The following is a 14,741-nucleotide window of genomic DNA, read 5'->3' on the forward strand; positions in this document are numbered from 1 at the left end:
AACTTAGTTGGAAAAAGCTCTTGATGAAGAACATATATTTTTTTTATTATTTATTTATTTATTTTATTTATTTATTTATTTTTTTTTTTTGACTTAGCTGTTTTAAGAGTTTCAACAATTCAAAATTTTTTAACATTAACACTGAGTCCCTTTTTCGAAGCAAATGTGGCTTTCAGAAGGGGTTTGTGACTAGGGCGCCGTACCTTTTAAACATGGGCCTATATAAATGAATATTAATATTGTTATGAAACACGTTTGGGTGAAAATGAGCTAAGTAAACAAACTTCAGACGCATCTTTAAAATGTTTTTAGCCTTCTTTTTGTAAGATGATATATTTTTTTCTCTCCATAGAACAAACCAGATGCCAAGCGAGAAAGTTTCACACACGCAGCAGCTTCACTTGCATTTTGAAAACGTGTAAGTTGTTTTTTGTTTATTGGTAAAGATTTTTTAAAATAAAAGACGAGATAATGGTGTGCACAAGAGAGTTTTACTGATGCCATTTCCAAAAGTTGGCAAGTATGCGTTTGAAAGTTCAAAACCTCAGCCTGCCTTCATTGCGTTGCCAACTTTTGGGCGATTTTTCTCCTTTCTTAACAGTTTGAATAGAGCAACAAATTCTACCATACAAACAATCAATGTTGCCATAGTCTACTCAACTAGGGAAAAAAACGAGCTGATGTGTGCATCACATGACTTCCTTTTACTCCAATTTAATGTCATTTCCCTATTATTGGCATTTTTAATGTGATTCAATTGTTTACTCTCTAAATATCAACAACAGTGGATAAAATGAAACGGAATTAAATAAAGAAAATCGCCAAATTTGTCGCCAAGCTGGCGACAAAACTTGGCGACCAAAAGACTGGCAATATATCGCCAAGTGTCCGAGAAATTGCAACACAACTGGAGTTAACATCGAAATCAACAATGATTTCCCCCCAAAAAGGGGCAAAAGACCCCCTTAGGAACATCAAAATGCAACCAAAAGAGAAGGTGCACAACTAGACCCCACTAGGAGTTTACGTACCAAATTTCAACTCTCCAGGACATACCGTTTTTGAGTTATGCGAGATACATTCACACATACACACATACACACATACGCACATACACACATACATACGTACATCAGACGTCACGAGAAAACTCGTTGTAATTAACTCGGGAATCGTCATTATGGATATTTCGCGTGTTTATACGTTCTTAGGCACTTATCCACGTGTGGTCGAGTCGAAAAAAAAAATCAATATTCATTCGGGGGTGAGAAAAATGGAAATTAAGGTCGATTTTTGAGTGAAAATTTTTTCGCGAATACAATACTTCCTTTTTTGTAAAAGGAAGTAAAAACGAGCTGATGTGTGCATCACATGACTTCCTTTTATTCCAATTTAATGTCATTTTCTCATTATTGGCAGTTTTAATGTGTTTCAATAGTTTACTCTCTAAATATCACCAACAGTGACCAAATTGAAACCAGATTTAAAAAAAAAAGTCGCCAAATGTCTCCAAGTTGGTGCGAAAACTTGGCAACCAAAAGACTGGCGATATATCGCCAAGTGTCCACCAAATTATAACACCACTTGAGCTTACACCGAAATTAACAATGGTTTCCCCCCAAAAAGAGGCAAAAGTCTCCCTTTGGAGCATCCGAATGCAACCAAAAAGGAAGGTGCACAACTAGACCCCACTAGGAGTCTAAGTACAAAATTTCACTTTTCTAGGACATTCCGTTCTTGAGTTATGCGACATACATACACACATACACACATTCGTACATACAGACGTCACGAGAAAACTCGTTGTAATTAACTCGGGAATCGTCAAAATGGATATTTCGGGTGTCTGTACGTTCCTAGGCTTATATCCACGTGTGGTCGGGTCGAAAAATAAACTCAACATTCATTCGGGGGTGAGCAAAATGGAAATAAAGGCCGATTTTTTAGTGAAAATTTTTTCGGAATACAATACTTCCTTTTTTGTAAAATGAAGTAAAAAAGAACATTTCACCATTCTTCTATGCACTCTTCAATTGCAAGATTTCCATTTAGTTTAAAAGGACTCTCATGCATGTTAGTCGTTCTTTCATGAAACAATCAGAGCATTATATTTTGTAGAAATTTTTTTTGAAAGGGTGAAGGGATTGAGGAATATTACCTAAAAAGAATTTTTGCCTACTGCCTTGGTGATAACGTGAAATGAACGTACGAGGGAACATAAGAATTAATGTTTTAAACATACTAAAAAACATTTTTATTTAATTCACGAAACTGTAATATTTGTAAAAGTATTGTAAACTTCTACTTCTCTCTCTCTCTTCTTTTTATTGAGTATCTTTCTTTCACTTCTTTCTTTCTGACTTTTTGATTTTTGTCCTCCTTCTCCTCCCTCCTCTCTCTTTAGATGAAGTAGGATGTCTGTTTCTCTTCTCTCTTTTTGCCTCTTTGATTTTTGTCCGCATTCTTCTCCCATCTATTCTTTTGATCGAGTAGCTGTCTTTTTTTCTGTCTTCTCTCCGTCTGCTTCTTGTTTTACTCTCTCCAACCCCCCCCCTCTTCTTTTGATTGAGTATCTTTCTTTCTCTTCTTTGTTTTTCTTTCTTTCTGAGTTTTTGATTTTTGTCCTCCTTCTCCTCCCTCCTCTCTCTTTAGATGAAGTAGGATGGCTGTTTCTCTTCTCTCTTTTTGCCTCTTTGATTTTTGTCCGCATTCTTCTCCCATCTATTCTTTTGATCGAGTAGCTGTTTTTTTTTTTGTCTTCTCTCCGTCTGCTCTTTGTTTTTTCTCTCATACCCCCCTCTCTTCTTTTGATTGAGTATCTATCTTTCTCTTCTGTGTATTTCTTTCTTTCTGACTTTTTGATTTTTGTCTTTCTTCTACCCCCCCCCCTCCCCGCTCTCTCTTTAGATGGAGTAGGATGTCTCTTTCTGTTCTGTCTTCTCTCTTTTCGCCTCTTTGATTTTCGTCCTCCTTCTTCCTTCTCTCTTTTTCTTTTTTTGGTTGAGTATCTATCTCTTTCCCTTCTGTCTTCTTCTCTCTTCCTGCCTCATCTTTCTCTTCATCTTCTTATCAGCTGAAACTCGTATTTTTCTTTCTTTTTCTCTGCTCAGGTTTTTTTTCCTTTGCTGCTTCTCATCTTTATTAGTTGAGAATTCATCCCTTTCAGTTTCTCCATCTTCCTCATCCTCATCAGCTGATAGTTCTGCTCTTACTTTTCATAGTACAAAGTCTTTTTCTTTTTTAGAACGTTACCTATAGTGAAAGAAAATTAAAATATGGAAATCATTTATTTTTAGACAATTTTCGAAAATTTTTGCTTTCGGACGAAATATATTAGGTATTTAAACCCGATGAATTTATTGCTTGATTTCCTTGAATGAATGTACAATGGGGATGTTTCCTTCAGTCAGAAGTATTACTTTTAGTCATTGAAATTGATAGAATAAGCAAAAAAAAAAAAAAAAAAAACAGGAGCGAGAAAAACTTTCATTTTCCCAACGCTCAATTTTTAATTATTTTTTTTTAAATGTCCGATTTTGAAAATAAGGTGTGGTCTTTATGACGTCACACATGATGTACTTTGGCGCATCTGTCTACCGCGTCTCTACGCTACTATAGTCAGGGCCGGATTACCAAATAGGCAATGTAGGCAGTAGCCTAGGGGGCCACGAGGTCTTGAGGGGCCCCGGAGAAATATCGAAGTTGCAAATACAGAAAAAAAAATTATATTTTCTTCAAAAAAAAAGGGGGGGGGGGCTCTTGTTTGTATTCAATAAAATTATATGTGCTTGCGCGTTGGGTGTGAAAAATTTAGACGCTACAGAACCTCGCTCCTGGTTTCTGACCTCGCGATGGCTCTAGGGGGCCCCATCACTTCTAATGCCTAAAGGCCTCTGACTCCTTGATCCGGCCCTGACTATAGTCAAGAAGCGAATTAAATATTGCGCTCTGTGCTTGCTATCAACCATATCATTGCCAGTACATGTGACTAAAGAAGCGAATTAAATATTGCTCTCTGTGAATGGTATCAGTGAGTGGCATTTCATCATTTGTGATGTCATCGGCAGAAGCGCAAACAATGAAAGCGAACCGAATAAAGTAATTGTCAAAAAATAGTGAAGTTAGTCAAATTATTTAAAAAAAATGGTCAGATCCTGTGTTTTTAAGCATGCTCTTTCGCGCTAATTGCTCTTCACGCTTTTTTACGCTAACAGTTGGGGTGAGGTGGAGAAAAGTTATCTTCTCTCTGTATCACGTGGTTTAGTGGTCAGGGCTTACCCCCCAGGCGACCAGGTCTCGATGCGTATAGCTCGCAATATCTCTCGCATTATATGACGCACAGTAAAGCTTTATGTTAAGAGTCGTTAGAATAAAGTTTGTCATTTCCACTCGTTTATAAAAGTTTGGTAAAATAAAATAAAAAAAAAAAAAAAAAAAAAAACAAGTATGTTGTGGCTATCACGAAACTTTCTTCTATATTTTTCTTTTTTTTTTTCTGATCCCTCCCCATGCTTGACGAGGAAGCAATATTCCCAACAAAAACGAAATTACACATGCAAAAACTTGACCACCATCCCAATGTCTGAATTATTGCAAAAGCAAAGCAAAGAGCGAAAATTGAAAGTTATTTTAAAAGCCTTGCTTAAATTAATTACAAATATTTTATTTGTTAACAAACATAAGATGGCAACAGTTAAAAATTTTAAATCATTGAGATAATATTTCCGATCATTTCCATACAATTAAAATCACGAGAAATACGCAGATGACAATCTATTACGATTTATCTTTCTTATTGTTGCATTAATAAAGTTATTTTTTTATTCGCAAAAAAAAAAAAAAAAAAAAAAAAAATCAACACCTCTTGGAGCGATTGGCGTCAAAATTGAACTAAAGCCTGTTTACATATGGATTCACATATATTCCAAATTTCAACCAGAACGTAGCATTACTTCTTGAGATAGGGCACTCACAATGGAAAACTAGTATGTTGTGGCCATCACGAAACTTTCTTCTATATTTTTCTTTTTTTTTCTGATCCCTCCCCATGCTTGACGAGGAAGCAATATTCCCAACAAAAACGAAATTACACATGCAAAAACTTGACCACCATCCCAATGTCTGAATTATTGCAAAAGCAAAGCAAAGAGCGAAAATTGAAAGTTATTTTAAAAGCCTTGCTTAAATTAATTACAAATATTTTATTTGTTAACAAACATAAGATGGCAACATTTAAAAATTTTAAAACATTGAGATAATATTTCCGATCATTTCCATACAATTAAAATCATGAGAAATACGCAGATGACAATCTATTACGATTTATCTTTCTTATTGTTGCATTAATAAAGTTATTTTTTTATTCGCAAAAAAAAAAAAAAAAAAAAAAAAATCAACATCTCTTGGAGCGATTGGCGTCAAAATTGAACTAAAGCCTGTTTAAATATGGATTCACATATATTCCAAATTTCAACCAGAACGTAGCATTACTTCTTGAGATAGGGAACTCACAATGGAAAAAAAGAACGGGCGAATGCGCCACCCCCTTTTTAGCTGTTGACACCAAAATAAAATCAGCTCTTATACCCACTAAGGGCTACTTGCCGATAAATTTTTCTTTCATTCCGTTCATTATTTCTTGAGATACAGCAGTCACAATTGACGACAAAAAACGTTCTATAACTCAACCCCCGTTTGAGTTATTGACACCAAAATTGAATCAGCACCTGTTCCTGTTAATTGCAACATATGGACCAAATTTTGTTTGATTCCGCCAGTTACTTCCTGAGGAATAGCAAACACGCGTAACTCAAAAAACATCCCATTGCTCCACCCCCCCTTGGAGGAATTTGCGCCAAAAACCAATGGGCATAAGTTCACATAGGGGCACATATGTGTACCAAATTTTGTTCGATTTCATGAGGTAGTTTTTGCTGTAGAGCGGCCACAAAAAACTGGTCACACACAGACGTGACACACTCACGGGCACACATACACAGACATACAGACATTTTCCAAAAATAGTCGAAATGGACTCAGCACACCTGAAAACGTTCGAATCCGTCAAAATTCGAAATTCGAAAATTTGCACGAATCCAATACTTTCTTCTATATATTAGATATAGAAGAAAGTAAAATAACAGTATGATTTTATTAAGTTATCAAATTGAATAAAATTAAAATCAAGCGATTATTTCTCCCTGGACAAAAGTCCTTGATTCATTAGTGGTTCACCATCTTACCGGATTTTAAGCTCTTTCATTGAACTATACTAAAACAGGAATGCGTGCTGCGGGCGAAAAGTGTGCTGATTTCTCCCCTCCACTTGACAGGAGCGAAGACGGAAAAGTAGCCTACGCAAATTTAGCGTTATCCTCGTAGGCCACGGAATCTGTCAAACGCTTTGGTTCGGGAAATCTGCTTTGCTCACTCAGGATACAAGAGTAAATCACATTATTTGAAACAAGATCCTTCTTAAATTCACACAAAAATGCATCATGACTCCATAACCACCTATTTTTATAGAAAACGGATGAATTCCGCTCTTTACTTTTAGCTCTTCTCAGAAAAAGCAAATGACGACGAAACCGCTTTGTAGACGCCAAACGTTATAGCGTTTCGCCGTTTCGCGAATTAAGTGAAATCTGCTTCAAATTAATTATACACTGGATGCAGGTTTGCAGAACGCAATTTCGTACGTACCCGTTGTCCTAATGGGGTTGTTTCCTTCAGACAAAAGTAGTACTTTTTGTCACTGAAATGAATAGAATAAGCGAAAAAAAAAAAAAAAAAAACATAGACCCAGAAAATACTTTCATTATGCCAACAGTTCTTTTTTAATTAATTTTTTAAAATGTCCGATTTTTCAAACAAGGCGTGGTCTTGATGACGTCACAAATGATGCTCTTTGGCGCATGTTTCTATCGCGTTTCCAAGTTATGATAATCAAGCAGCGAATTAAAATTGCGCTCTACACTTGCTATCAACCATATTGTTGCCGATACACGCGAGTAAAGATGCAAATTAAATACTTGTTCCTGTGAATGGCAACACTGAATGGCATTTCATTATTTGTGATGTCATCGGCAGACGCGTTAAACAATGAAAAAGCACCGATTTAAGTAATTTTTTAAAAATATTAAACTTAAAGAAATTATTCAAAAAATGGTCAGATCCTATGCTTTTAAGCATCCTCTTTCAGAAAAAAATACTTTTAAAATTTTGGAAAAGACCCCATTGTAAGTAGAGAAGAAAAACTGATTTTTTTTCTTTTTTTTTTGGGGGGGGGGGGGTGTTTGCTTTTCATTCGTTCTTTTATAACTAACGGACCCTTGTGCTCACTTATTAATCCCTTTAATTACTTTCACCCATACAACCACAGAAATAAATACTTTTAAAATTTTGGAAACGACCCTATTGTCTTCATTTTATTAGGGCTACATCGTAATTTCATTCATTCGCGCTGCGTTTCAGAGTGTCCGTGTAGCGTTCTCATAATAAAGTATTTTCTTTTTTTCTCTTTTTTTTTAAAAGATGAGATAAGTTTTTGGCAGTGTTCAAAGGATTACTATCGATTTAAAAGGGAAGCCAAAGAAACTATCAATTGCAACAACAATGAAAGGCGAATGTTTTCCAGATTTGGAGGAAGAAAAAGTCAAAAAGTTATTCAAAGCATGGAAAATGAAGGTTAGAGTAGAGAGATAGATGTTCTTGTATGCCAGGTTCCTCTTGTATGTACAGGTGAAAACAGCAATCGTTAAAGATAATGGGGTCATTTCCGATATTCTAAAAGTATTTTTTTCTGAAAGAGCATGCTTGAAAACATAGAATATGACCATTTTTTGAATAATTTCTTTAAGTTTAATATTTTTTAAAAATTACTTAAATCGGTGCTCTTTCATCGTTTAACGCTTCTGCCCATCATCAACCAATGGCATGACATCACAAATGATGAAATGCCATTCAGTGTTGCCATACATGGATCAAAATACTTAATTCGCATCTTTACTCACGTGTATTGGCAACGATATGGTTGATAGCAAGCGTAGAGCGCAATTGTAATGTAATTCGCTTCTTGATTATCATAACGTGGAAATGCGGTAGAAAGATGCGCCATTGTGCATCATTTGTGACGTCATCAAGACCACGCCTTGTTTGAAGAATCGGACATTTTAAAAAATAAATTAAAAAATAACTGTTGTGAAAATGAAAGTATTTTCTGAGTCCATGTTATTTTTTTGCTTATCCTATCAATTTCAGTGACAAAAAGTACTACTTTTGACTGAAGGAAACAACCCCATTCGCCACGCACTTGCGAGAAATTCAATAAATTGCTACATATGGCATAGAGGGCACTTGATTTTGCTATGGAAATTGACACAATGGAAAAATAATTCTGTGCTATTCTGAATAGAATTCTGTGCTATTTGTGGCGAAATTTTTTAGAGTCTCGTGATTGTCCCTAGCAAAAATATTAGTTACATTTTTTTTTAACAATGATAAGAATAATTGTATCATTTACCTATTTATAAATTCGTTCAATTAACGTCTTTATCCTCTTCGGAAATATTTAAATTTGTTTTAATTCATATCCTTTTTTCAATTAAAATGTGCTGTTAAGATTTTTTCTCTGCAGAACGTCCGCCATTGCTTCTGTAATAGAGCCATGCCCATTTTAGAAGAATTATTTTTTATACAATAAAACCTAGATATAGCAATATCTGATGCTACGACAGATCCTTCTGTTACAATAATATTTTTGAGGTCTCTCATAAATTTACATACAATAAAATGCAAATCGCCATTCCATTGAACGATATTCTTTGCAATTTTGAAGCTATGTAAAACGATGTTTTTACCAAGAACGGTTTATTATCTCCCACTTCTTAGCAACAATAATTCAGTTTCAAATATCAATCGATAAAACAAAGAAAATTCTCTCATTTTTCTCCCTTCTGGTCATAAGAAATTATCTTTGATGGCAGGTCCAGAATGTTGAACTGAACTCCTATCTCCTACTGTGCAATCAATGACGTTCAATGCTCCTTCTGGGAACGCAGTTTTCCTGGTGTTAGGGTTTGATATAAAACTTTTTCTTTGTGCCCTAAATATGTCTAATCATCCACAAATTGTCTTTTGGATCAAAAGTATATCGCCTGTCTTTTTAACAATCCCCTTTAATAGCTCAGAAAATCGCATTTCTCAGAATCAAAAATCCCCCTCAGAAAATCTCATTTTACCCCTTTGATAATACGAACCAACCTTTGGGTATTTACTCCCCCCTCCCGGTTGAGAATAGGGAAGTTTTCGATTTTTCAATTTTATTTTTATAGGATAGAGTAACATGTATGAACATCATAGGTGAAAAATTTTTTGCGATACGATAAGTAGTTTTTTTTAAATTAATTTTTAAAGTTCAAGCTCTTGTGACGTCAAATGGCATAGGAAGTGACGTCATCCCCTCTTCCGATAGGGGAGAAACGAAGGTCAGGCATTCGACTTCGAAGACGAAACGTAAAAGGCTTTCTCCTCGCATTTAACTCCTCGCGTTTCTGGAACATTAAACCTCTCATCCTCTCGAAAATATTCGAATATCTCATTGGTGTTACTTGAGGAAGATTATTTAGATTGTGCTTTAACGAATCCGGCCTCCATAGTGTGTTCAAAAGGATTATTGAATTTCTAAAAAATAAAAATATCAGCGCGCTCAAAATGTCCGTAGCGAAAACAAGGGATCTTCGGCGGAAGGCTGCCAATTCGCGCCCTGTGACGTAGGCTCGTGACGTTTCAGAAGCGCGCACTTTTGCGCGTGGATTTTTAAAAATTCATTAAAAATCAACCACGGTGTTTTAAAATTCGGCGATGGTGAATTTTTTAGTTTTGAGGGTCAATTAACAATATCCAATAGCCAAAATATGAACATTTGATAGGTTGCAACTTCCCTATTGCTACTCAAAAAGGATAACTATTCACAGGCGGTTGGTCGGCCTTGGGCTGGTGCTCAAAAAATTGGGGTGTCGAAAGAAAAAAAGGGACGGTGACCTTGAAGCCTTTTTTTTTTTTTTTTTTTTTTTTGTAAAATTGGGCTATGTTATTGGATTTAACCATTGCTGATCAAAAGTCCTCTGAAAACATGGAAAATGGCTTCAAAAATTTTGATTTTAGTTTTTTTTTTTCGTGAAATAAATCAATCCACCCTGTAAAAAATCACTTGTCAATCCATCATTAATTTTTATCCCCGAATTATGAGGGGGCAAAGCTCCTTTACTTTTCAAACTGAGAGGGCAATTTCCCACCTTGTTCCCCTCCATACGAGCCGCCTATGACTGTATTGTGTCTTCTAAATACTGCTGTATCGAGGTTTTACTATATTTAGCAAAAAGTTGTGTGTGAACTTTTTTTTCCTAATGTAAAAAACTACACCACAGTACAGAGAAAAAACGAGCTGATGTGTGCATCACATGACTTCCTTTTACTCCAATTTAATGCCATTTCTCCATTACTGGTAATTTTAATGTGATTCAATAGTTTACTATCTAAATATCCCCAACAGTGGCCAAATTAAAACAGATTTTGAAAAAAAAATCGCCAAATTTTTCGCCAAGTTGGCTACTAAACAACATGACGACCAAACGACTGACGATATATCGCTAAGTGTCCGGCAAATTATAACACCACTTGAGTTTACATCGACCCCACTAGGAGTCTACGTACCAAATTTCAATTTTCTTGGACTTACCGTTCTTGAGTTATGCGACATACATACGCACATCCGCACATACGCACATACAGACGTCACGAGAAAATTCGTTGTAATTAACTCGAGAATCGTCATTACGGATGATTTCGTTCTTAGGCACTTATCCACGTGTGGTCGCGTCGAAAAAAAAAACACTCATTCGGGGTGAGTAAAATGGAAATTAAGGTCGATTTTTGAGTGAAAATTTTTTCCCGAATACAATACTTCCTTTTTTGTAAAAGGAGGTAAAAAAAAAAAAAAAAAACTGTATTAAATGTCGTATTTTTGGCTATTTTTATAAACTGTGACATCCAACTTCTCGTTCAGAGAGGTTCGAGTTTCGTAGAAAGGGTCAAGAGGCCCCTGAATTTCGTAAGGTAGGTGTAGAGAACCGTGGAAATGAACTCCAAGCTAAATTTACGTCTTATACTAAAAATATCTCAGTCATCGCTTATCTCGTCTTAAACTTCATGTCTTATCTTTCTGATTGAGATAAGTGATATATATTGCGAATAAGTAACCAACAGTTGACCTTTAGGGCGATAAATCATGTTAAGGTCAAGAAATCGGGTTCCTTTTTTAAGTGACCCTGTCATCGATAAAAGGAGTGAAGTTATAAAATTTAGCATAGGAGCAGAGCTGCTGTTATTACTGACACAGTGAACATTTGTAGCAAATGGGATCGTTTCCAAAATTTTAAAAGTATTTTTTGTGAAAGAGCATGCTTAAAAACATAGGCTCAGACCATTTTTTAAATAATTTGACTAAGTTTAATATTTTTAAAAAATTACTTTAATCGGTGTGCTTTCATTGTGTTACGGATTCGGTGCGACTTCCACTTTCTTGAAATGAAGACACAGTTCTTGATAAAAGCACAGGAAATTTATTTACACTATGTACAGGAAAGATCGTCAACAACTGCAAAATTATTCATCAGCAATTAAGCAATTATCACGCAACACCGTAAACTCAACGTTTACACACGTATTTACTTCCAAATACGAAAACAACACAGCGAAATGCCTCGCTATAAACAGAGCTAATACACACACTCAGTTCGAAATCTGAATCGAAACTAACTGTTTATCCATCGCTAACGGCTTAAATACACCGAAAAGAATTTTCTCAAATATTCCACACGCTTCTCGAAATGCGTTGACCGTTATCAAATTTTATCAATGAACAAAAAGGGAATAGGGGTCGTATATTTTAGCCATATGAAAAAGGGGTTGTATATTCATTACGGGAAACTATTTACAGGTTACGTTACTACAATAATTACTATTTACAGGATTTGTAACATTGCCCCCTTCCTAAGGACTGCACGTCCCGGGCAGTACAATCCCCAGAAAGGGTGCCAAACTTCTATCACATGTTCACAAATATACACATTAATTAATAACTAACAGATACAGAAAATACAACAATAACAAGAAATATTACTAAACATTAAAAGCAAAAATTTATCTACAACTTTTATGTTATCAACCATGGTTGTTTACGTAATACTCATGAACTATGGCCATAGTATGGGGCTAACCGATCATAATGTACAACCCTAGGTTTTGCATTAGGTGATTTCTGGATCCTCACTACGACGTCATTTAGTCGGTTAAGGACTTTGTAGGGTCCATCCCAATGCGACTGCAATTTGGGTGACAGACCTTTCCGTCGGATGGGATTCCATAACCAAACCTTGTCGCCTTCGTTGAATTCATGTCCAGTAGACCTTGTGTCGTATCGGGTCTTCATCTTCTCCGCCGCGATGTTGATTCGCTCTCGTGCGAAGTTATGAACGTCTTCCAACCGGGCCTGGAGATCCTGGATGTACTCCTCAGGCGATGCAGGCGCATCCGGAGGACGACCGAAGACGAGATCACAAGGTAGCCGAAGCTCTCGTCCGAAGAGCATCTGAGATGGGGCAAATCCGGTAGTCTCGTGGACAGCACTGCGGTAGGCCAGCAGGAACAAAGGTAGCTTCTTGTCCCAATCCTGTTGATTTCTGGATACCATAAGTGAGAGATTGTTCAGGATTGTGCGGTTAAATCTCTCCACCATGCCGTCCGATTGTGGGTGTAGTGGTGTTGTCCTAGTTTTCTCAATTCCGAGAATTTGACATAGGCCCTTAAACACAGCAGAGATGAAATTCCTCCCTTGATCGGAATGAATCTGCAAAGGTGTTCCATATCTCGAGATCCAGTGTTGGACTAGAGTCTCTGCTACGGTGGTAGCCTCTTGATCTGGAATGGGATATGCTTCCGGCCATTTGGTGAAGTAGTCGATGGAAACAAGAATGTATTTGTTCCCATCAGCAGTTCTTGGAAGAGGACCCAGGATGTCGATCCCAATTCGTTCGAAAGGAGCTCCAACGTTGTACAGATGTAGCTTCCCTCTGCTTCTCTTCTTCGGTCCTTTACGAGCAGCACAGGCGTCACAAGAATGGCACCACTTCTCCACGTCATCCTTCGCCTTGCTCCAGAAGAAGCGCTCCCGAACTTTATTGAGGGTTTTCAAGACACCAAAATGTCCTCCAGTCGCACTACTATGTATTTCTTTCAGAACATCTGAAATCCTTGATCGGGGAAGTAGTAACTGCCACCTAGATGTTTTGCCGTCGTCAGATTCCCATTTCCGGTGTAGCACGCCGTTCCGTAAATGGAGTGAGTTCCATAAAGCCCAGTATCTTTTTGTTGCAGGACTGAAGATGGAAACGTCCTGCCAGCTAGGGCGTCGACTGTCACTTTCCATGAACTCTAAAATTGGTTTAATGTCGGGGTCTTCAAGTTGATCTTTTCGAACTTGGTCGTCACTCCATGGATCAGGTTCTGATGATATTGGAGTCACTGTCACCTGATAGGCGGTAGGGCTAGTCGTTCCATACTGTTTCTCGATTCGGGAACAATAGTGGCAGTTCTCAGGACAGGGTCTCCTGGATAAAGCGTCAGCATTACCGTGAGATAACCCTTTTCGATGCTTGATCTCCATGTCATATTCCTGGAGCCGCTGTATCCATCTGGCTATCTGACCTTCCGGCTTTTTGAAGTTCAAAAGCCAAGTTAATGAGGCATGATCTGTCCGAAGCAGAAATTTTCGGCCGTAGAGGTAATGATGGAAGTGTTCTACAGCTTTCACTATGGCCAGTAACTCCTTTCTGGTGACGCAGTAATTTCGCTCCGACTTTGATAAGCATTTGCTCCAATAAGCGATGACATGTTCATTTCCGTCAATTTCTTGGGATAAAACAGCTCCGATGCCCTCGTTGCTCGCATCAGTGTCCAGGATGAAGGATTTTTCAGGCTGAGGATAGGCGAGGATAGGCGTTGATGTTAAAGCCTCCTTCAGTCGTAGAAATGCATCTTCGCATTCTTTGGACCATTCAAACTTTTGCTTGCTCTCCGTCAGCTTATGCAAAGGTCGTGCAATGTTGGAAAAACCCTTTACAAACTTCCTGTAGTACGTGCAGAGCCCCAGGAAACTTCGCAGCTGATGGATGTTTTCGGGACGACTCCAACTCCTGACCGCAGATACCTTTTCTGGATCGGTTTGTACACCTTCAGAAGAGATGATGTGACCAAGGTAGTTCACTTCCCGGCGGAACAAATTACATTTGGACGGGCTTAACTTCAGATTAGCTTCCTTAAGCCTTTGCAGCACCTTCCTAAGATTTGCCAGATGTTCTTCGAAACTGCGTCCCACGATGATGATATCGTCTAAGTAGACCAGACAGGATTCGTAGGAGAGTCCTCTTAACACTGTCTCCATAAGACGCTCGAACGTAGCTGGTGCATTGCAGAGGCCGAAGGGCATCACTTTAAACTGCCATAAGCCTTGTCCAGTTGTAAACGCTGTCTTCTCTCGGTCATCAGGGTGTATCTCAACCTGCCAGTAGCCGCTCTTCAAGTCCAGGGTCGAAAACCACTTGTGTCCGGAAAGAGTGTCCAAGGTGTCGTCTATCCGTGGAAGAGGGTAACTGTCTTTCTTGGTGATTTCATTCAGCCGCCGG

General features: G+C 37.5%; 1 protein-coding gene across 1 annotated transcript in view; it reads left to right on the forward strand.

The window, feature by feature from the left end:
• Positions 1-14,741, forward strand: part of LOC129232166 (UDP-N-acetylhexosamine pyrophosphorylase-like) — a 105,423-nt gene that overhangs the window by 2,789 nt on the left and 87,893 nt on the right. Inside the window, exon 2 of the mRNA XM_054866406.1 lies at positions 353-418. Within this exon, the coding sequence (XP_054722381.1) occupies positions 363-418 (56 nt within the window). The 5' untranslated portion in view covers positions 353-362. The remainder of the gene's footprint in view (positions 1-352; positions 419-14,741) is intronic.

This window comes from Uloborus diversus, unplaced genomic scaffold (assembly GCF_026930045.1).
Source record: "Uloborus diversus isolate 005 unplaced genomic scaffold, Udiv.v.3.1 scaffold_11, whole genome shotgun sequence".
NCBI classification, from domain to species: domain Eukaryota; kingdom Metazoa; phylum Arthropoda; class Arachnida; order Araneae; family Uloboridae; genus Uloborus; species Uloborus diversus.